This window comes from Myotis davidii, unplaced genomic scaffold, assembly GCF_000327345.1.
Source record: "Myotis davidii unplaced genomic scaffold, ASM32734v1 scaffold608, whole genome shotgun sequence".
NCBI lineage: Eukaryota > Metazoa > Chordata > Mammalia > Chiroptera > Vespertilionidae > Myotis > Myotis davidii.
Genome location: NW_006300025.1, coordinates 647,298 through 671,364, shown reverse-complemented (window position 1 = coordinate 671,364; position 24,067 = coordinate 647,298). Strand labels below are relative to the sequence as shown.

Genomic DNA, 24,067 nt, shown 5'->3' with positions numbered 1-24,067 from the left:
TTCCTTATGAGTGATCTGGCAGGGCAACTTTTTGATAAAGCAGGCTTTGTCATCACTTGCAAATCAAACAATAAACTTCAAGAAAGACAATCTGTGGAAAAAGAGCTGTAAGGGGATCATCACGTCCTTGCTTTCAAAACCATCCCCCTAGGTGAAATCATTATTATCATTATTTTTTATGCATCCTTTCAGTCATTTTTTCAACAAAAATGTAAGTATACATATATATTTATACTTAGCTATATAAGATAGAAAAAATATTTATATCTTTTATAAATATTTTCATGTCTTACATTTCTCTACCTTGATAACAAAGCATTATCAGGCCTGGAGGAGAATGGACCTCCTCTCAGAACCTGTGCTGACTTTTTAGGGAAGTGGATAGCTCCCTTTCCTCCCTGTAAGGGGATCATCACGTCCTTGCTTTCAAAACCATCCCCCTAGGTGAAATCATTATTATCATTATTTTTTATGCATCCTTTCAGTCATTTTTTCAACAAAAATGTAAGTATACATATATATTTATACTTAGCTATCTAAGATAGAAAAAATAGTTATATCTTTTATAAATATTTTGATGTCTTACATTTCTCTACCTTGATAACAAAGCATTATTAGGCCTGGAGGAGAATGGACCTCCTCTCAGAACCTGTGCTGACTTTTTAGGGAAGTGGATAGCTCCCTTTCCTCCCATGACGTCACGGCGTCCGTGCATGACGTCACAGTACCTTACATTCCACAGCCTCACAGAGGGCCAGTGGCCTGACTCACCACTCCTGCCTCGGGGTTCCTCTTTCTGCCGTTGCTGAAGGTGGAGGCCAAGGTGGAGGAGCAGCTCTCGTCGTACAAGGCTGTCCTACCGTCGTTGATGGCTGAGTTGATGGAGATGGTCCACATGCTTGAGGCGTAGCCATCGCAGTTGCAGTCGTCGTAGCTGCCGCCGTCCCCAGAGGCCCATACATAGATGCTGCCTTTGCCGCCTCGGCCCTGGGGGAGGACAGAAGAGATGCTGCCAACGCCCACGCCCGCGGGAACCAGGGGCTGAAGGGGGTCCTGCCAGGTGTTGGGGGTTCCCGACCCGGGGGGACTGGACTTGAGCTTCCTCAGCAGCTCAACCAAACGACTGGATTCGGTTCTGTCTGCCCATGAAAACCACTACCCTCTAGTGAGGCACCAAGAATATTTTTTTCCCCAGTAAGGATTCAGTATATGAAGTCAGCCGAACTTACCATTTAAGCTGGGAATAAGGTGATGAGAAAAAACGTGAAGAGGTAACATTTACAAATGAACTGCTTTTAAAAAGTGAAAATATGTGAAAAGGAAAATGAAAAATCCCCCTAGGTGAAATCATTATTATCCAATTCTTATGCATCCTTTCAGTCATTTTTCAACAAAAATGTAAGTATACATATATACTTATACTTAGCTATATAAGGTAGAAAAAATATATCTTTTATTTTATATATAGTTACATATTGTTTATATAGAATTTACATATATGTAGATATGATAATAAAATACACATCTTATGCTAAAATGTATAAATATTACAAATCATATATGTGCATACACACATATGTACATGTACTATATGCATATATACAAATATAGGTATATATGTATACATATGTATATACACATGTATATATATGCCTACATACATGTATATAATTTTTTACCCAATTGGATCATACCAAAAATTTTAAACATGATATAATATGACATTTTACTTATGCCGGAAACACAGAATATAGGAGGGAAGTCTAATATGATCAAGTAAAACAGAGCAAAAATAACTTTAAATACATAATGATATGCACAATGTTATTACCATATGCTCCTTAGTTGTAAATGCCAAGCCTAGTCACGAATACTGGTTAGTGTTGCTTTCCTGGCTTGAACAGAACTTTTGCCGTTCCCTATTTCTGGGAGTATTTTCTCCACTTCCAGCCCCCAGGAGTGGCCGTTCCTTCTGGTTTCCCGTATTCGGATCCAGGGTGAGGGCTGGGCTGCTCTGTTTTCCCCGTGGGCTGGTGGAGGAGGGGAGCGCAGCGATGCCGTGTGGGAGGGGAGCAGCCGTGTACAGCCTCCCGCTCCTCCTGAGCCTGGCCCAGGCCACTAGGTAACCCTCCTCAGGGATGGCAGTTCTGACAAATAGGGGCGAGAAGACCAAAGAAGCCATGGCAGAGGAAGGCTGTTCCTGCCTGGCCCCAGGCACCCACAGTCCGGACTCAGTGGTTTTTAAGGGCAGAGATGCCAGAAGGGGGAGAAGATGACTGGACTACCTCCAAGCTGTCTCCACCTCCTTTCTGACCATGAGAAATGACATTTCGATCGCTTCTGACAGGACTTGGAGTTAATTAGCCTGTGATTGATTGCGTCGATACGTTAACAAAGATTTATTCAACCACTAGCTGAGAACTGTCCTCAGAGTCTTTGGTAAATCTAGACTGGAAAACGCCACCAAAGTAAGCAACTGCTCTCAGGAACCAGGGTGGAGAGAGAAATGGATCATCCTGACAGCTGGTGGAGGGAATCACACTCCCAGACAGACGCAGATGTGGGCTCACTGTCAGAAATGGCAGCCTGTGAAAGTGAAACATATGCAAACGAGGGTAATGGATCTTTCCCCTGAACCAGTTCCCAGGTGGGCTGCTGGTGAGACAAGCAACCTTTGCTGAAAGGAAATCAATGCTGAGAGCGTTCTCTCCTTGGTGTGGGGAGAGTGTTAGATTGATCGTGGCTCATTTTTCCGGGTTCCCTTTATGACTTTGCAGTCCTGCCCACCGAGAGGAGGGGTCCACTCCCCACCCTTGATTCCGGCTGGCCTGTCGTCTTGCTTTGGCTCACAGACTGTGATGGGGAGTGGTGCTGTGCCAGTTCTGAGCACAGGTCTCAAGAAGCCCTATACACCTCTGCTCTCTCAGAACTCTGTCTGCACCATGGGGACAAATCCGAGGTTACCTGCGGCTGATGACAGAGATAGCCCAGTCAAATTCACTGCCCCTGCTGACAGCCAGACTTGCGAGGGAGGCCATTCTAGACCAGTCTGTAGCTCCCCCTCTAGCTGACCACAGATGCATGACCGAGGCCAGCTGAGATTAGCTGAGGCTGTTCCAGGTCTGCAGAACAACCCAGCCAACCTGTAGACTATAAGCAAACTTAAATGGTTGTTATTAAGCTATTAAGTTTTGGGGCAGTTTGTTATGTGGCTTAGCTCACGGATACACAGAGAGCAACTGTTTGTGAAGAGTAAACAGCAAATGTTATTGGTATTGTATTGGAGTATGCTATTTGCCCACAGGAATACGTTGATTCCTAGGAATATTAAGCTTCATTTTCTAAGCAAGAGAGAACACATAAGACAATAATAATTACATCCTTGTTTCTAATGATTGGGTATTAGAACCAAATAGTTCCAGGGTAAAACAGGCCAGTGAGACTGCTGGTGGGAATGCAGACTGGTGCAGCCACTGTGGAAAAACAATATGACGTTTCCTCAAAAAATTAAAAATGGAACTTCCATTTGACCCAGTAATCCATCCCATTTCTAGGACTATCTCCCAAGAAACCAGAAACACCAATCAGAAAGGATATATGCATCCCTATGTTCATAGCCACACAATTTACAATAACTAAGATTTGGAAATAGCCTAAGTGCCCATCAGCAGATGAGTGGATTAAAAAACTATGGTACATCTACACAATGGAATACTGTGCTGTTGTAAAAAAGAAGAAATTCTTACCATTTGCAACAGCGTGGATGGAATTGGAAAGCATTATGCTAAGTGAAATAAGCCAGTTGGAGACAGATAAATATCACATGATCTCACTCATATGTGGGCTATAATGAACAACATAAACTGATGTACAAAAATAGAACCGGAGTCATAGAAGCATCGAACAGACTGTCTAACCTATGAGGGAAGGCAGGGGGGTGATGGGTAAGAGGTCAACCAAAGGACTTGTATGCATGCATATGAGCTTAACCAATGGACACAGACAGTAGGGGGGTGAGGGCATGTGCTAGGGTGTGGGGTGGCCGGAGAGAGGTCAATGGGGAAAAAAGGAGACTTATGTAACACTTTAAACAATAAAGAATTAAAAAAAAAAAGATAGACCAATGAGGATAAAACCCTAGTTCTGGGGCAGATGAGTGGGGATAGGGCATCTCTAAGAGGACTGAGAACTGAGTATGGGATAGGTCTGTTATTGGCACGCTGCACTTTCCTGTTGTAAAAATAAACAGAGCCACTTCCCAATGGGGTCAGAACTGCCTTGCCCCTTGCACCCCTCAGACCTCTAGAATGTGAAAACAGGGCACTAACCTTCGGACTGGGCCTACAGCAACATTATATCTCAAACAACTGTTTGCAAAAAAATGAGGAGAAAGCAGATACTGTGACTTCGGACTGGAAATGAAGAAAATTCTTTAGAAGTAGCATCATTATGTTACCCTTCCTTCCTTCTATTGATGTAAATGTTGCCCTCCGTTTCTCATAAGTATCCCTTGCCTTAGTCTCCTACCCACAACCCTTGGGATTTCTCTTGTTGCCTCTCACGTTGGCCTTTTCTTTTTAGGTTAACACTGTTAAAATGATGCCCTAAGGTCCGGTTCTGCCCCGGCTTCACCTGAACAGCAACTGGGCAGCAATGGAGACACAACCACTATGACCCACATTTAAATAACAGTCAGTTGGCGGATAGCCATAGCGAGCCCTTCTATGACACTGTATGTGTCAGGAATCAGTCTACTAGTAAGTGCTTTATATGTTGACCTATCGAATCCTCACAGCAATCTTATGTGGCGGCACCATTTACACTAGCTACACGAAGGATAAAATACTCCGGAAGAAACTCAACAAATTGGAAAAAAGACCAAATAAAATGGAAACTCTATAGGAGTACTGCTCTGGCCACGGAGCTCAGTTCGTTAGAGCATCATCCTGATACAACAGGCGGTGGGTTTGATCCCCGGTCAGGGTGTGCATAAGGAGCAACCAATGGATGCATAAATAAGTGGAACAACAAACGGATTTTTGTTCTCTCTCTCTCTCAAAACTCAAAAAATAAATAAATAAAAAGAAAAGAAACTCCGTGGCTTGACCTACTGGAAAGACACAACAACACATCATGTGCTTGGATAGAAGGACAGCACCCCAGCGATGTCAATTTTCCCCAAGTTAACTTTGAACACCCTCACTCAAGATTCAGTCAGGCAAACATTGCCATACTGGGCAGTTCAACCGAGGGAATTTTATCCAAGGAACAAGTGGTAAACAAAAGCCAAAAACCCAAATGGGGCATGGTGGGGGGGGGGTGTCACCCACCCAGGGATGACTCAGGAGCCTGCACTGTGGGTGGGAGCTGGGCCTGGGAGAGTGGGCTGTCCCCTGGGTGTGTGTGTGTGGTGGGGGGAGGGTCTCCGCCCTTTTCTGCAGCACAAGAGTCAGAGAATAGAACGGCAGTCAGACCTGTCTGCACTGTTGACACTGGAATTGCTTGCTCCTCTTCTACTTCCCCTACTACATTTGTTTTATTGACATATATTTGACATACAATATTATTATTATTATTTTTGAAGATGGCAAATTCATTTAGATGGAATTTAGTACATGGTGCAGCTCCACTTTGAATTCTGTCTTTGAATCAGTCTCTCGTTTAGCAGAATCAGTGCCTCGCTGGAGTTTTCACCAAATGAGAATGTTCACCCAGGCACTACCGGCTGTATTTAACTACTGTGTTTTCCAACGAGGGGCGTTTTGCGCCCAAGGGGGTGTTTGGCACTGTTGGAGACAATTTTGGTGGGCACAACTGTGTGTGCAGGTAGGCACTCCTAGCCTTTAGTGGGTAGAGGCCAGGGAGACTACTCAACATTCTCAATACATGACACTCCCCCATGTCCCCACAGTGAAGAATGGTCTGGCCCAAACTGTCCATGTGCCGAGACGGGGAAACTGCTCTAACCTGTTGGCAAGGACACTGCGTGTGCAGGTGCTGGTGTTCAGAGCATCGCCTAAAGAGCCTCTCACAAACCCAACCTTTTAAAAAAGTTATGCAGATTTTGTATTGTGCTCATAATATAAAAATGTCACAAATTCCTCACCATCAGTCTAGGTAAAGTTCCAGCTAGAGCTTGGCTCTGTGTGTCCCTAGCACACACCTGGATCCCAGGAGGTGAAAATCCCGCTTTGAGGAGCTTAGGGCTAAAGTGAATCAGCCCCGGTAACCAATGCCCAGTGAGCCGGGGTAATGCCAGACCAGAACCTAGCCCAGTGGTGTTATCTGCAGATGCTGGAGGCCAGTCTTCTGGTCTAGCTTACCTTTTCCTAGACACTCAACTATACTATTTTCCAGTCATCTTGACATCATAATATAACACTGATAGACTTTAAAAAGTTATTGGATATTTATTGTGAAAATCATATTCATTGTAGAATAATTAGTATATAGACTCTGAAGAAAAAAAATCCTTTATAATCTTCCATGATTAGGAAATCACTGGTGATATTTTGTGGATTCCTGAAAGTTTCATATATAAATGCAAAGTATAAGAACAGGTTTAATAATAAAATTGGGGACATAAAAATATATCCACTTTTGTGGCTCTGCTTAAATGTATTTCTTACTATTATATCACTAACATTTCCTCAACAATTAAATATTATTTTGCACCATAATTTTTATTAGTCTAAATAGCCATTCCATAATTTACTCCTTTTCTTAGACATACATGGAAGGCTACTTCTAGGTTTTAAAGCACTGCAGTGGATATCATTTTCTTTCTTTTTTTGTTAATCCTCACCTGAAGATATTTTTTCCATTGATTTTTAGAGGGAGAGTAGTGAAAGGGAGGGAGGGACGGAAGGGGAGAGAGAAAGAGAAACACCGATGTTTCTCTTTCACATGGATTGGTTGCCTCCCGCATGCACCCAGACCAGGGCTGAGGTTGAACCTGCAACCCAGGTACATACCCTTGACTGGGAATTGAATCTACAACCCTTTAGTGTGTGGATGGATGCTCTAACCACTGAGTCACTTGGCCAGGGCACCTTTATTTGTGTTCTTGTTTTATGAATAGCAAAGCACCAAGTTCCCAAATATAATATCTTTGCCTATTTTTCTTTCATGATACTCTTTTTATTGATTTGTTAGAGCTCTTCCTATATTAAGGCTCATAACCAAATTTCTATCATCTATATTGCATATATATTGACCAATTTTTTTCTTTTCTTTTGTATATTGCATTTAGACTTGCAGAAGTTTTCCCATTATATTTTTTTACAAATACACATTTAAAATACCATATAACACAATGTATTGATGTATACATACTGTCTTTCTTCAAACACAGCTCATGAAACAACTTCATTTAAGTTATTCACAAATGTATTTGACATTTATGTTTGTCCTCACTATGCCACTGATTACTTTTTTGTCACTTAGCAGTTACTCTGGGTCATTGTGAGAGTCATTGGTGCTGTGCGCCAAATATTTCTAGCTGTCCACTATCTAGGCCTATGCTAATGCTCTGTTTGGCCCATTTTAATCAATGAGTTGTGAGTGGGAACGATTGACACATAGTATCAATTCTAGGCTGAACCAGTTACTGCTCAGTACAATTCTCTCTGTCCCTCTGCACAGTGATTGGCAGTGCTCCAGAGTCAGCCCTGATCCCTAAGAGACTGTGACGAGCAGAACCTCCTGCTGACCGAGAGGGATGTGTAGCTGGATGAGAAATCTTGGTGTTTTAAAGCTGCTGAGCTTTGGGGGCAGCTTGTTACCACAGCATAAGGTAGCCTCTCCTGACTGATACAGTTCATCCTATTCGCTTCCATTTAAGTCATATCAGATAGAGCATTGAAAAAACCTGTGTATGCAGTCTCTAGAATTTTTATCCCAAACCACTGTGGAGAGCGGCTACAGCGTTTGGACAGGTTCAAGCCTGGGACTAATGAGAGGGCACGATCCTCTCGTGGCAAAGCCACGTGCAAGTCCCAGCACAACTATAGCCAAAGGCAATGGTTGTAAGCTTGACCTTATGGTCAGAACCTGTGGCCCCACGTAGCTGAGTGATATGGGCTGTGAGAGGTGCAGCAAGTAAACAAAGCTTGGTCAGGTGCATGTAATTGAGTAGATTTGAAACCTGTGAGAACGTTGTAACCACGCCCTTACTTTGCCTCATGGAATCTGGTTATAAAATAAAGACTCGGCTTGTAGGCCATGGCACTGTCTCCCCCTCAGAGAGCAGCGTCCCACCCAGACCCAGCTTTATTTTCTTGTCTGTCTTTTCTAAATCCTTCACCGGCCCCTCTCAGGTTCACCCATGGCCGAGCCGGCACGGCACAAACCACAAGTAGCCATTCGTATAAAATTAGAACATTGCTTTCCTCACTTTCCCTAGATATATATTCTTACTCTTAGCAACTGCACCGCCTACTAAATTGACTTACACTTTTCTAGTGTGAATAAAAACCTTTTAATTTGAAAGACATTAAGAACCACTCAAGTAGAGTGAATAGTATAATAACTCTCACTGTATTACTTAGCTTTAACAATGATCAGACTTGCAGAAGTTTTTAAAGGTTTTGTGTAATAATACTTATTACTTTTTTTGTTAAATATTTTCCCTTTGCATTTATGCTTAGAAATTTCTCTTTGCCACAATACCAGTGTTTGAGTTATTTTTTTGTGCAGTTGTTTTTTAAAAAAATATATTTTTATTGATTTCAGAGAGGAAGGGAGAGAGAGAAACATCAATGATGAGAGAGAATCATTGATGGGCTGCCTCCTGCACATCCCCTACTGGGGATTGAGCCCCAACCCGGACATGTGCCCTGACCGGGAATCCAACTATGACCTCCTGGTTCATAGGTTGATGATCAACCACGGAGCCATGCCGGCCGGGCATTTTCATTCTTTATCTACTACTTTTCCACACATGGGTACTAAGTCATATAGGGCCTTTAGCAGAGGCAATGGGTGAATGGATTCTGAAAGGAGCTGGGCTTACTTTCAGAGAATTGCTGGCCACACCTGTAGGGGCAAAGGGGTTGGTCCCAATTTCTTCAAAAGTGATTGTTGAGACAAGGAATCCAGAGCAGGTAGTTAATTTGGGGAGCAATGGTCTCAAGAAGCATTAGTGAGTGGTGGGGTAGCAAGAGACAGGAGGGAGAAATGACAACCCAGCGTGAGCTGATGAGCAGGTTTCCCTGAGGGCAAGTGGGCTCAGTCCCTCAGGAAACCCCTAGTGAACCTGCCACCAGGACAGCAAGGCTGATGGTTAACTCCCCATGGAGTACACTGAGGAGTGTAAATCCATGGTGCCCAGAAGTCCTCAGGAGAGGTGCAGAGAGAGGATGGCTGGCCCTGCAGCCGGCTACGGGCATCGCAGAGCCGGCCTGGTGCCCGCATCCGGTTCTGTGGAGTCCACCAGGAGTGGGGTGAGGGTGTCAGAATCTCCGGGAAAGCTGAAAGGAGGATGGTGCCATCACCCGAAGCCCACTGACCCTGTCTTCCGTTTCTTGCCAGAAGCGAAAGGCGGGATTGTAGCTGCAATACCCATTTCAGAGGCTGAACCGTGTAGTCCTCCCTGCGGCAGCCCTGCTCAGCTGCGAACCTTCGTTTGGCCTTAGGGCATAAACCGGCTCGTGGAGAATTCCTGAGAGCTCCTTGGCAGGAGGCATTCATCACCCGCCAGAGGCCTCCGCACCTGCTGCCCCTGTGTCAGACCCACTGCTCTGATGAAATTCCAGCAGCCCGCACCAGCCTGGCCCATTCCGGATTAATCACTGTCTCCCTAGGCAGCCCTCCACCTGCCTCCCTTTTCTGGATGGTGGCTTTTGACCCAATCTCTTGCAAGTGACCCCTCTCTGGTACATTCTGGCCAATGATCTGTGCGTGTGCCCTTTGCAGCTCCCCAGGGAATAAACAATCGGTGCTCTGTCTCATCAGTACCTCAAAGGACTTCCTATGGCCTTGTCCTGAAATAGTCTTAAGCTTTTCTCTTTGGTAGCACTCTGAGTGTGATTAATACGAGGTTGGGATGTAGTCATTGGAACCAGCCAAAGACATGTCAGGGGTGCTCTGGGTGGCTGCATTTCCTCAAGATGTAGAAAGAAATTCATGAATCAACTGTCACTTTCAAGGCCCTCGAGTGTTACCTGAATTCTCCCCTGGTTGTTAGCGTGATATAAGAGACCGTGTCCTGTATGCTGGCCTTTGTTGCTCCATCAGTCTCTACGCAAGGGCTCCGTCTTTTTCTGCCCAGCAAATACACATGGGCTGGTCGTTAGACCCAGAGAGCAATGGCTCTAGGACTCAGATTAGGTTTTACTTAAACTGCAGGTTGGAGATTGTAGCAGAGACGGCAGTGGGTATTGGCCATATCCCTTTGACCTTATATGTTCTGTGCACTGGGGATTTCCAAATGCCAGCACAGGCACCTCTTGGTCTAAGGCAGTGGTTCTGGCCCTTTAAATACAGTTCCTCATGTTGTGACCCAACCATAAAATTATTTTCGTTTATACTTCATAACTGTAATGTTGCTACTGTTATGAATCATAATGTAAACATCTGATATGCAGGATGGTCTTAGGCGACCCCTGTGAAAGGGTCGTTTAACCGCCAAAGGGGTCACGACCCACAGGTTGAGATCTGCTGGACTCTAAGGGCTTTCTCCCAAGAATCTGAAGGCTGCTCTGCACACCTGCCCCTGGGCTGAAAGCGCTGGGGCATTTACTTAGACAGTGACGTTTACCCCCACTCCTTTGACATCAGGTGGGATAAATTCAGTGTGTGTGTTACGTAGTTTGCCAGCTTCCCAATGGGATTATGTTCCAGTTGCTCACAGCGATAGCTGGCTCAATAGCACACCCTTTATTGGTCCTTTTCTTCCCTGTCATACTTCCCTATTTACTACTGCTGGTCCCTTGTTTCCCAAATTAACTACTTGAACTCAATCCTTGTCTCAGGGTCTGCTTCTGGGGTGTCCCAGACTAAGAAGTTACTTATTAGAGATCTCATAATCCCGGGGTCTCTGACTGTAACCTACTTCCCATATATAATGTGAAGATTGCTTTAACTGTAAATTCAACATGTGGACTATGAAGTGAAGAGGAAAACATTGAGATAAAGGAAAACTTTTCCTCTTCCCTTCCTCTCATCTGCTCTTTGTTGCCTCCTCATGTATTTATTGAGCAAACTTTGGAGATGCAAACTCAAATCCCTAAGGATCCAGGCAGGTGATGTTTTTGTGTTAAGCAGATGTGATACAATTGGGAGTGGTGGGGTCTGTGGCAAACAGTACACTCCAGAGCAAAGTCTCTTATTCTCCTTTCCCTCTTCCTTCCTTCCTTTCTTTTTTTAAAAAATATTTTTTATTGATTTTAGAGAGGAAGGGAGAGGGAGAGAGCGGTAGAAACATTAATGATGAGAGAGAATCATTGATTGGCTGCCTCCTGGTATGCCCCACACTGGGGATCAAGCCTGCATATGCCCTGACCGGGAATCGAACACTCAACACTCAACAGGTCAACTCACTCACCACTGAGATACATCAGCAAGGTATCCCTCATCCTTTCTATCATTACCACTATGGGCCCAGTGCATGATTTTGTGCACCTTGAAAGGAACTGGGCTACAAGGCTGCGGGGTGCACAGGGCCGGGTCTTGGCCCATCCTCCGTGCCCCTCCCGGGCCCCTCCCACCATGGCCCCTGGTTCCCTATCTGCTGGCAGCCCCGCTCTTGCCGCTGCTCGTACCCACCGATGGCGTGAAGCAATTGGGGCCGGCACCAGCTGTGGGTGCGAGCAGGGCTGGCGTTGTCAGTGGGTGTGAGTGGCGGCTGCTGCCCCAATGGCCCCTCAGGAGCAGGGGGAGGTGGAGAAGCCCTCAGGGGCTATTGGGGCTGGCAGCCGCTGCTCACACCCACTGACAGCACCAAGTGATTGGGGCCGGTGCCAGGCCCTGTCAGTGGGTGCAAGCACTGGGCGGGACCATGGCGTGTGGGAGCAAAGAATTTTCAGTAACCACCAGAGGCTTGCCCAGATGACAGCCACTGGCGAAGCCTTGGTCTGGCTCCCCCACTCACCTGCTCCACCATCCCACCATAGTTGGCACCCATTATGTTCTGTGCACGCCCCCTGGTGGTCATCACATGTCATAGCAAACGGGTTCTGCTGTTCAGTCTATTTGCATATTAGGATTTTATATAGATAGATAGATGTTGGTCAAACAAAACCTGTCTGCAGGAGGCTGAGGTTCAAAGGCAAGCATAAGAATTGCCTTTGTGCCAAAGGTAATTATCTGACTTTTGTTTAGGTAGAGACCACCTTGCAGAAGTGGGTTTTTCTTTCTAGGAGATCAGACAATGGAAATAATGGGAGGAAATATATAACAGGAATGTATAATACATGACCACTCACAAAACTCTACAACACTCTTCAAAAGTGTCACCTTGGAACCAGGAGAGAATCCTCCCCAGAGCCTGGGGGAAAGTCAAATGAGAAGCCATGTATTTTTTATCATCCTCGCTTTACTTTCTAAAATATTTACATGCTGTCATCTGAAGATAAGTCATAACAAATTCTCTCTTAGGTTTTGGCGTGCGTGGCATGCTTTGCAGAGCAGTCACACTTGAAAAGGCCCTTTGAGATGCAGCAGGGGAGGCTACAGATGGAGGAGAGAGACATGCCCGGACGTGAGGTGCGGCGGAAGAGTTCAGAAGTCCGTGGAAAATGACAGGAGGCACCCAGGGACGTGCTGCACCGAGCACCATCTGCATCGTAAACTCTCACCGAGGGCACATGTCACCTGCTCGCCTGACTCTCTTTTGGCCTCGAGTGTCAAAAAATGCTTCTCAGTGAAAATTCACATCTGCTGGGAAGGGGGCCATCTGCCAAGTGTTTCCCTGGCACCTGCTGTCCCTGGTGCTGGGCTTGGATGTGTAACCATTTCTTTCCAGCCACACAATGAATAGTGCGGCAAGAAAACAAACTGTTTGTCTGTACGAGTTTCATCCTAAAAAGTCCTAAAGGGTCTCTGGGTATTGACATGGGGCTGCACCATCACCACCTCCCCTTGGATCCTGTTGGGAGACCCCCCCCCTCTGTAAATGGCATGGTGCCATTCAAATGTCAGGGGTCCTTGTTGCTGTCTCAGGCTGAATGTCAAGAGCTGATTGGCATAACCTGGTAATAAAACATCACTTTATTATTTCCCCAACGGGCCCCATCCTAGTGTCAATGTTTAGCTACTGTTCACTTTCAGAAACTCACTTTTCTATTTCATAATTGTGTTTCTGGGATCTCTTGGTTAAGTTTACGAGTGCAGAATGGGTTAAGGCGTGAGGTTTTTTTACTTGAATTACTTAGAAAAGTTGTTCCTCCACAGTCTTGGGAAACTTGTCATTTTTTTGGTTCATGCTCACTGAAGGATATTTTTTCATTGATTTTAGAGAGAGTGGAAGGGAGGGGAAAGGGGAACCTGCAACCCAGGTAGATGCCCTTGACCAGACATGAACCCATGACCCTTCGGTTTTCGGGCTGATGTTCTAACCATTGAGCAATCGGCCAGGGTGGGAAACTTGTCATTTTTGGGAAAAACAAAACCTTAGTGTTTCAGGTGTTTTTCCTCTTTCCAAAGGGAATTCCCAGACTCACGAAGGCAAAGCTGGCTTTTTATTCTGCGGAGAATAAGTAGGTATCTAACTGCTATAGTTGAAGAAAAGTCAGTAGTCCTTAACCAGGAGTGTGCTGGCAAATGCTGGGGGCACAAAAAAATCTCTATTTGCCAATTTCCATATCTAATTTCAAGTTACCCATGTGATGTCATCAGGAGCCAGCTCCAGCGTGGCACTGCCCCTAATGCAGACACAGTTTCCTCTCCTGGCATTGCATCATGGGAAATTTTGCACGCTTCTCCTCTGAGGGACTATGTTAGAAAATGGAGAAAGGATACTCTTAAGGTCCCAGAGGAGAAGAAAAAAGTTGTCCTTAGATGAACTATCAGTCATCTTGGCTATAAACATCAAGAGTAGCCTGGCCAAGTGTCCATGTGGTTGCCATAGTGCTTGAGTCTGGCCAACTCCCCTTTTTGACTGTCCATTCTAAGCAGGAGCTGTATTGATTTTCTAGGGCTGCCATAACAAAGTACCACAAGGCTGGTGGCATAAACAACAGAAGCATATTGTCTAGCAGTTCTGGAGGCCAGAGTCCAAGGTGAAGGTGTTGGCAGGGCTTGTTTCTTCTGAGGGCTATGGAGGAAGGACCTCTTCTCTCTCTCGCTCCTGGCGTCTGGTGGTTTGTTGCCAATCTTTTATGCTCCTTGGCTCATAGAATCATCACCCCAATCTCTGCTTTCATTTTCTCATGGTGTTCTCCCTGTGTCCAAATTACCCTTTCTCTACAGACACCAGTCTTATTGGATTAGGGGGCCACCCTGCTCCAGTATGACCTCATCTTAACTAATCACATCTATCATGATCCTATTTCCAAATAGGATCACATTCTAGATACTGGGAACTAGGACTTCAACATATAAATTTTGGGGGACACAATTAAACTCATAACAGCGGGGGAGCATATGGTCTTTTATTTCTGCTTAGACAGTTGAAAGAATTCCACAGCTCAGAAAAAATGTCATCAGAGGGCTGAAAGGCCAGGACGAATACAGATGACTGCTATTTGAAGTCATTGGGATAGAAAAGAAAGGGGCTGTGCTAGCAACCGTCTAAGAGTTAAACTCTAAATGATCCTTCAAGTTTTAAACCTTTCCAAAAGATCCTCCCTTGGAATCTAGCAGGCGGAAGATGCCTCCCCTAATTTTGGGCCCAAATCCCCCTAACACATTGGAGTGGAGCAGATGGCAGTTGGGTAGAGGCTGACAGGTTGTGATAAAGGAGGGTGCTAATGGGACCTTGTCCAAGAAGTGCCATGTGAGCATAAACCTCAAGGAGGAGAAAACATTGATTGAAGAGATAACTATGTAAAGTCAGTGAGGAACAGCAAGGTGAGAGTGGCCGAGCCCCATGATTGCAGGGCCCTAGGGGGGATCTCTGCACACTCTTTGGTCAGATTCCTGGAACCACCTTGGGTCTAGAACATGTCTGGTTCCAGTCTGCATAAGGTCCTGCCTGAATCCATCCTGTTGCCCTCATCACTCCTCCCACATCTTTACAATAATAAACACATTCAGTTGAGATACCTGGGCCTCTGTTCCTGTAACTGAGAGATACAGTAGAGCATACGGCTCAGCCAGCTGTCAACCCATCCAAGGCACCACCCTGATGAGGACATGCAGTGCCATGACCTCCAGAAAATGAGTTACCTCTACTGCCTTTTTCTACACATCATGGCCTTTTTAGAACAATATATATTATGGTCTTAGCATCTTAGGATTACATGATACGCAGCCTTTCAAACTTTAATGGGATTTTGTTAAGATGCAGATTCTGATACATCAGGTTGGGTGGGTAGGGTGGGGCTGAGATTCTAGGTTTCTCAGAAAGTCCCTGGTGGGCCAGTGGCCACACTTTGAGAAGCACTGATGTGGCTATCTTGCAAAAGAAGAAAGTGAGGAATGGAGAAACTAAGTCACTAATCTGAAGTCCCACAGCCAATGAGGAACAGGTATCCCAGCTCTCAAGCTCAGTTCTCCACGTATTCATGCCAATCCTTAAATGACAATCCCTGCCCAGAGGAAGCAAACCTCCTATCATGCAATGTCAGCTACCTCAAGATGGAGATATGGACAGGCTAAGCCAGTGATGGCGAACCTTTTGAGCTTGGCGTGTCAGCATTTTGAAAAACCCTAACTTAACTCTGGTGCCGTGTCATATATAGAAATTTTTTGATATTTGCAACCATAGTAAAACAAAGACTTATATTTCTGATATTTATTTTGTATATTTAAATGCCATTTAGCAAAGAAAAATCAACCAAAAAAATGAGTTCGCGTGTCACCTCTGACACGTGTGTCATAGGTTCGCCATCACTGGGCTAAGCAGAAAAGTCTGTCATTCTGAGTGATGATTCCATTCATGTGCTTCCTCCCATGTGGAGCTAGTTACAGCTCTGGTTGGAAGAGAAATTGTGGCTGGAAGGATACAAAGGCCTTGATGGGCCTGGTTCTGTTCCAATAAAATGTCATTTGCAAAGACAGCTGGTAGGCTGGATTGGGCCTGTGAGCCAAGGTTAGCTGACCCATGTTCTCAGGTTGACTTGCTGTTTACTATTGTTTAGGGCCCAGATGCTGTCAATTTTTGTCCAAGGAGAGCTTTAGTCCATTAAGACAAGGATTGGTGTGAGCAAGCAACAACTTGAGCTGATAAAGTTAGATTTTTCATGCCTAAATTTACTCTAATCAAGCTGAACTCATTTAATCAATTCTTTTACAAATTTTATGCTGCTTCATATTCAGAAGCTTAGATTCAATAGGATTACAAAAATTGACATAGGGACAAAAGCTAAGGAATGATTTTGGAGGCCATGGTTGGCAATGAGAAGGGAAGAACGGGGTAACAGTTGTACTCACAACTGTAAACCTACTTTCCCTCCACTCTGTATGTTCATAGGACATGAATCAGTATCTGAGATATCTGCACTCCCATACTTACTGCAGCATTATTTATAACAATCAAGACACGGAAATAGCCTGTGTACATTGATACAAGAGTGGATAAGAAAATGTTGATATATACACAGTAGAATATTATTCATTCACAAAAAAAGAAGAAAAGCTGCTATTTGTGACAACATGGATGGAAGTTGAGGGCATTATGTTAAGTAAAATAAGTCAGAGAAAGACAAATACTGTATGACCTCACATGTAGAATCTGAAGGAACCAAATTCATAGAAACAGAGAGTAGAATGATTGTTACCAGGGGCTGCAGGGGAGGGGGTGAGGGGATTGAAAAGATGTTGGTCAAAAGGGTACACGTTTCCAGTTCTATGATATGTAAGTTCTGGGTATCTAATGTCCAGCATAGTGACTATAAAAAATAAAAGAAGGCTTGGCATATTGTAACTCTTAAAAAGTAAAAGAAAAAGTAAACTTCACCTGTCTGCTCTAATTTTCTTCAATATTTTTACCTTTTTGGGCTACTGTTAAAAATAGTATTTTGTCCCTATACCTCTTTTAGTGTTATAAATGTATAAGTAATAAATTTATATATTTCCACATACAGACTGTAAATAATTTAAATATATACATAGAATAGATGCATTTTACACTTTAGTGCTGGTTTATGTATCCAAATATGGCTATGGGCATTTCATCTAGTTGAAATTTGTCAAAACCCAAGAAGCAAAATTAAAAAAAAAATTCCTAAAATGGATTTCCCAGTGCCCATATTCTACACGTCATATTCTTGCCTGGCCCCTCACTTAGGACCTAATTACTCTCACTCTACACACCATTGTTGTCATCTTTGGCCTGGGATTTCCACACGGTGGCTGAACAGAGAAGTAACCTGGGTGTCACCCTGATGGCAAATCCAATCCTGAATGAAGACCTCATGTGGCAAAATGACTACCCTGCCTCGTGGGTGTGATGGCTCCGACGGGGAGAGATTCTGAATTCAGCGCATTGCAAGAACATGTGAAAACACAACATTTCGGTAAGTCAAGCCACGAGTCTACCCGCTGAGGCCCAGGAACGGGAAACAGGGACAAGCATCGCCACCGGGCCACCTGAATTCCTGATCCACAGGCTCCACGAGCCTAGTGACACACCTGCTTCAGGCACAGAGTGTGGGGGCTGTGGGTTAAGCTTCCACATGGCCAGGGCAGGCACCAACCCTCTGGGGGGCATGGCCCAGAGTCCCAAGCACTTGTGTATTTACCTCATTTACACCGGACAAAGATCCCAGGAAGAACGTATTGTTATCACCATTTTACAGGCAAGAAAACTGAGGCACAGCGAGGTCAAGTTACTTGTGGATAGACGCTTAGACACCGAGTGCGCACCTGGGACCTGAAGCCAGGGAGACCCTGACCCCGGAGCCTGGTCTGGGTGGCCGCTGCCCTTGGATCTTAGCAAATCCCTGCTGCCCTATGCCTTGGTACCATCTCCTTGGCTCTGCCTGTTCCTGGGCTAATGTCTGGGAGGCCATGGAGACGTTGTGGGTTTACAGGCCCCGCTGGATCCACGCGGGGTTTGCACAGACGCCCCACTGCCTGCGGGCTCTCCTGTCAGGCCCCTTCCTGTGGGCACCAGGGCAGGACAGGACCCTCCTTCTACCCTCTCCTTTTCAGGGGCCCGGCGCCCTCACTGCCTGCGTCTGAAGGCCCCCCTGCCTCCTCTGGCCTCCCCCCTCCACCCTTTGTCCTCCACAGACGTCCATCCATCTCCTTCAACAAATCTGCACGCCTAACCCTGTTTTGGGGTCCATTTTTTGTTGTTGCAGAACCGGGGCTAAGGTCGCAGCCCACCTCTGCCCCCCGCACTTCCCCTTCCTCCTCTATCGTCACCTCCTCTCCACCCGCGTGTTGGACCAGGGCCTCCTGTTGGCAGGACCGACGTTACCTTGTTCACACCATCCGCCATCGCCTGAAGCGTGAGCTCCCGGGGCCCGTCCACCGTCTTCCCGTTGTCTGTGGGGCCCCAGCTGGCGCTGTAGATGTCGATCAGCTGGGGCATGTGGCTGATGGAGGAGGCCTCGATGATGTCCGTCATGAACGGCTGGTCCAGCATCCGGATACCTGTGGACACGGCGGGCAGGGAAACACAGGGTCTTGGTCCCCAGTTCCCAGGAGACACAGGGGAGGAAGGCTCAGGTCTCGGGTGCGGATGGAGGGTCCGCCATCCTGGGTGCCCTGGGGACGCTACGGAATCCGGAGCCCAACATGGGTGTGGTGTGTGGGCTACACCTTCAGAGGATCAAGCGGGAGGCACAGGCCGGCCCACCCACCCTGTTGGGACCCCGCCCTCACCTTTCCTTATGCAACTATTTGAGGACGATCTTATTCCCCTAGCAAACTTAGCTACAGTTCCCAAGGGGGAGAGCCCACCTTCATTGAGGACATTCCTGTCTCTAAGTGGAAGGCCAGCCTCTGAGACTGGGTGTTGACTGGGGGCCAAGCCTCAGAGGAGAAATAAAGTTACTGTGCACGACAGTGAGGGGGAGGCAATAGATATTAGATATTGCAGGAGAAATCGCAGAGGACAGAGGGCAGAGGGCAGGAGGGGCAGGGAGAGTGTAGGTAAGGGCAGGGTCAGGAAAAGAGGAACTCTCAGTCCCATTGTATCTGAGAAGGGTCTTTGGGAAGGACAAATGTTGCGTGGCTTATTCTAAAATACACTAGTAATGGGGTGCGTGTACAACCCCCTCCTCTTTCTCCCCTACGGCTTCTTTGTAAAGTTGGCATTACTCTCTGATGCCTGTGGGAGTGACTCCTTGCTGGGCAGCTGAAAAGGAGCAGCCTGCTGCAGTCCTGCACTGTGTGTGTGTGTGTGTGTGTGTGTGTGTGTGTAAACCTGAACCGGGCGGAGGCACACAGAAACGGGGCACGCCTGTGCCCCTAAGGTTCACATCACCCTCTGGAGGTCCGGAGAAAGCCTCTCCAGGGTTAACTCAGCTGCAGCCAACAGGATGGGCTTTCTGTCCCTCCATCACTAATCTCCAAACATTGCCCTTTGGGGCCATATTGTTCTCTGCTTGATACACTGTTTTGTGGCAAGGAGCCTAGAATTTTAGTCCCCTGACCTAAGTCTTTCTGTCCACGGGAATTTTGAAATGAAGGGGCTGGGCTGCACACAGTGAAAGCTTGGATGCGGACACTCCTCACTCATCCCCCATGACCGAAGGACATCATTGCGCAAGCATCACTCTCGCATGGCATGCAGCCCAGTTTAAATAAGGACAACTATGGTTCTTGCAGGACGCGTGAAATGGACATAACATTGTCTTCTCTCTTACGGGCCTCTCTTTCCTCCTCAATATCCCATAGCCACCCTTGTGCCTGCATAGCAGCTTCCCCCAGTGCTCACCCTCCTCCTGACTACCCTCCGCGTCCAGCAGGCATTTCCCCAGAAGCCTTCCTGGACCCAGCTCTCTGGGTTTTCCATTAGCACCATACTTTCAGCCTCTCAGGACAAGTGTCTGTGTGCTGCATTCGCCACCAGATGGCAAGGTCTCTGAGTACAGGGCATGTGTCTGTTTTGTTCACGTCTGTGTCGCAGGGCATCAGCATGGCGCTTGGAGTTTATCTTAAGCTTGATAAATATTTGGTGAATAAACGCATAGGATTATTACTTTATGTGTCCATTTTCTCCCTAACAGAAATAACAGGTCCAGAAGAACAAATAAGAACAGGTTCAGATTTGCCATCCTCTGCCATTAACTTACAAATCAACACACCATTTTTTGCCAACAAATATCCAATTATGAGTTAATATCCTTTTCTCCTGGAGGAAGCTCATCCAAAATAAGCATGGTTTGAACTTTTTGGGAGCTAAGTTTTATGGTTCATTTTATAAAAGATAGAAAATTGAACACTATCTTTTGTTTTTGCTCCATCTACATTTTACTTATTTAAAAAATTTTGTTCAACAAAGGTGGCCCACAGGTCACAGAATAAACCAAATAGTGCAGCTGCTTCTTGTAAGAAGTCATGCCCACTTTGTGGATGGGGAAACATCACAGAGAGGTTGGTATTCTTTTTCTTGCAATAATAAAACTCAGATGGCCTTGAATTTGTCCAGTGCCCAGATGCCAGGACTGAACAGCCACCTTAACTGGAAGGTGAGAGAAATTTGAACTTGGCCAGAGTAGGTCTGGACTGTCCCACCACACGCCAGCCAATGGCAGCACTAGATTTTGTTACACAGCCAGTGCCTGGTGCATTCAGCCGTGTCCTATACCCTCTCTATTTACAGTTCTCATTCCCCTGTCTCTCTCCCTCTTCATTCCCTCCCTGGCTCCCTGTTTACGGTACAGACATCAAGCTGGTGTGCATTAATCTTCTGGCTGTTTCAACATCGAGGGAAGCAAGGGCGCCAGAGACTGAAAGCAAAGCTCTCACTCATATTCAGGGGCCAGGCGCCCGACATTCTTTTAATCTCGTTAAGCTCTGGAAGAATGAGGCATGCATTAATTGAATGAGACACAGCATTAATTTTTGCAAGCGACTGCATCATTAGCAGCCAAGAGAGGCTCAGGGTGACCCAAGGGTTTTTCTGGAGGGCCTCTTTTCTGGCTCTGGGTGCTCTAGGAGCTACAGGGGGATATATAGAGAGGACACAAGAAGGCATGAGAGTGAGAGGCAGAGCAGAGAGGGAAGACCAGAGTGCGAGGACTCAGTATCTTCACATTTGTACAAATGCTCTGCTGGCTGATGTAATTCAATGGTGAGGAGACACAGTGCACATCAAGCATAACAGTGAGGCCCTAGGTCTCTTTGGAACTGAGTTGATTTGGAATAAAGGAACAAAGGTAAGATGATGCTGGTAGAAAAGGAGATACTTGCCCTGGTCAGTGTTTCTCTGTGGTTAGAGCAGTGTAAACCCATGGAACTCTTGTATGTTTATTGGGTTTTTAAGGGTCACAGATTTGATTCCTGATGAAGGGCATGGACCTGGATTGCAGGTCCAATCCCCAGCCCAGGTCGGGGCATGTGAGGGAGGCAACCAATTGATGTGTCTCACATTGATGTTTTCCCCTCCCTCTCTTCCACTCTCTCTAAAAAATCAATGGAAAAAATATCTTGGGTGAGAATTAACAACAAGAATAAAAGGAAACAAACAAACAAACAAGATAGAAATTGCTTATAATAGGTTTCTTCATTGGCTCTTCCTCCTCTTTATTCCTTTTTCTCTTTCTATCACTCAGCAAACAGGGTTTGAGCACTCACTGTGTGCAGACCCTGTGCTAGTTGCTGAGGTGTGAGCGAAAACAGAAATGGCCTTTTTCCTCATGAGGACTGTCACCTGCCTGTGGAGGAAGATATCAATATATGCAATAAACTAAAGCAATGAGTGTTGGGGTGAAAATTCAGCAAGCTTTACTAAGTGTGGATGAGGGAACCTATTTGGGAGGTGGTTTTGAAGGAAGCAATGGGGACCTGAGAGCTGAAGGATGAAGAGAGGTGGCCAGGTCTAGTGGTAAAGTATTCTGGGCAGATAGAGGAGCATATACAAAGCTCAGTAGTAGAAGTGTGGCTAACACTTCCTAGTTTATACTTGCTAGGAGGCTTTATCTAAATTATATGTAGTCAGAAACTAACCATGTACTAGTATGTATAGAAACTTAACATACAATGAAGGTGGCATCACAAGTCAAAGGAACAGGCTGGATTAATAAATAGATGGTATTAGGCTCTGGCTAGGTGGCTCAGTTGGTTGTAGCATTGTCCCATACACCAAAAAGTTTGTGGGTCTCTCTCTCTCTCTCTCAAAAATCAACACACATATCCACAGTAAGGATAAAAAAATATATGGTGCTGGGAACATTGACTCATTATTTGGAGAAAAATAAAACTGGACCCCCAGCTAGCACAACATACAAAGGTGAATCCAAATGGACTAATGAGCTTGTGCAAAAATTAGGAAGAAGGTTTTTGAATCGATTAAAACTGATCAGGGGCTAATCTCTAGGACATACCACAAGTGCTTGAAAATCAACAAGAAAAAGACAGGAACCCCAATGGGGAAATGAGCAGGGTTTATAATAAAAGTGAACCCAAGAAGCTAACAGGCAGATGAAGAGATAGTCAATAATTTTAAAATCTTTTTTACCTCCAGAGGACTTATTTTATGATCACATCACTGTAGCATCTCAATTTTTGCCTTTTCTTGAATATAGGGTGAAGAGAGACAGACCTAAGACCCTGGAGGGACTTGGGATGTAGCTGCCAACCCACAACCTATAAGTGAACACCTTGAGACTACCAGAGACTAGCAAACTCTTGGTAGGCCACCAGGTGGCGCTCTACCCATCCCTAGCTCAGAAAGCTCATGAAAGATTCTCTGAAAGGATATGCTTGGAGTAATAAAAACCTCCCATTTTTTGTAACTGCTAACTAGAATGAACAAAATGTTCCCCCTAACTATCTAAGGTGGGGGAGCCAGAAATTCTGCTTTTGTTGGGGTCCTCAGGAAGAATTCCTTTTGTTCCTCTGGGAAAGCCTAGAGGACACTGGATATCATACAGGACACAGGACACAGGACATGGTTACTGGAGTTTCCTGGCCCTTGAGCAGTTAGAATTAGCATGAGTGGTTGCAGAGGAGCAAGTCTGGGGTTTAGGGAGTGGAAAAGGGGTGTGCCTCCCACCAGCTCTGGTCTTGGTTTCTGGAATCTCAGAGCATTGCAGTGAAGGTTTCAGAAAGCGGGGTCATGTCTTTGAGGTATCAGGCTGCATTCACCCGCCTGTGGAACAGGGATTAGTGTCCAGGTGAGGCAGAGACTGTCGCCCCCATATGAGTGTCTTTGCTTGGTGGGAGTTCTCTGCTTTAGGAATTCTCCTCAGTTCCCATGAGCTGGCAGGCTGGGCAGGCCAGGGTGTGCCAGGAGCCTTCCCCACCAATGAGGGATGGCAGTTGGTGAATAAACTCCCCAGCCTCCTCACCTTGAGAAGTGCATTTCCCCCAAGTTATTATTATTGTTTTTTATTAAACATCTATTACAGATGTTCCCCATTCTTCCGGGAGCCGGTCTATCCTTGCTGTTTCAAGGGACCTGGCATATATGGCATACTGTTCTTAATATGTTTGCTCACCTGCTTGCCACTATGTGTTGAGCCAGTCCATCCTTGCTGTTTCAAGGGACCTGGCATATATGGCATACTGTTCTTAATATGTTTGCTCACCTTCTTGGCACTATGTGTTTTAACCAAGGTCACCTCTCTGAGAAAGGTTGTTTCCCCAGGTAGGGATTTTCCCCTGAAGTTAGGGAGGGAATAAAACCTCTTAACTGCCAGGCGGGTAATTAATCACTTTAACTACGAACAATCATGCTTAAGTACATAATCTTTACTCCCTGGAATGGAGATAAGAAACGCCCTAACCGTTGGAATAGAGATTGATAGGATTAGAATCAACTGGTATAAATACAAGTTGCAACAAGATA

At 45.6% G+C, this 24,067-nt stretch overlaps 1 protein-coding gene across 1 annotated transcript in view; it reads right to left on the bottom strand.

Annotated features, from left to right (window-relative positions):
• Positions 1–24,067, bottom strand: part of PCSK2 (proprotein convertase subtilisin/kexin type 2) — a 243,590-nt gene that overhangs the window by 17,374 nt on the left and 202,149 nt on the right. The window contains exons 8-9 of the mRNA XM_006776113.2: positions 18,527–18,702; positions 772–987 (exon numbers count right to left, since the gene is read on the bottom strand). Coding sequence (XP_006776176.1) covers positions 772–987; positions 18,527–18,702 — 392 coding nt within the window. The remainder of the gene's footprint in view (positions 1–771; positions 988–18,526; positions 18,703–24,067) is intronic.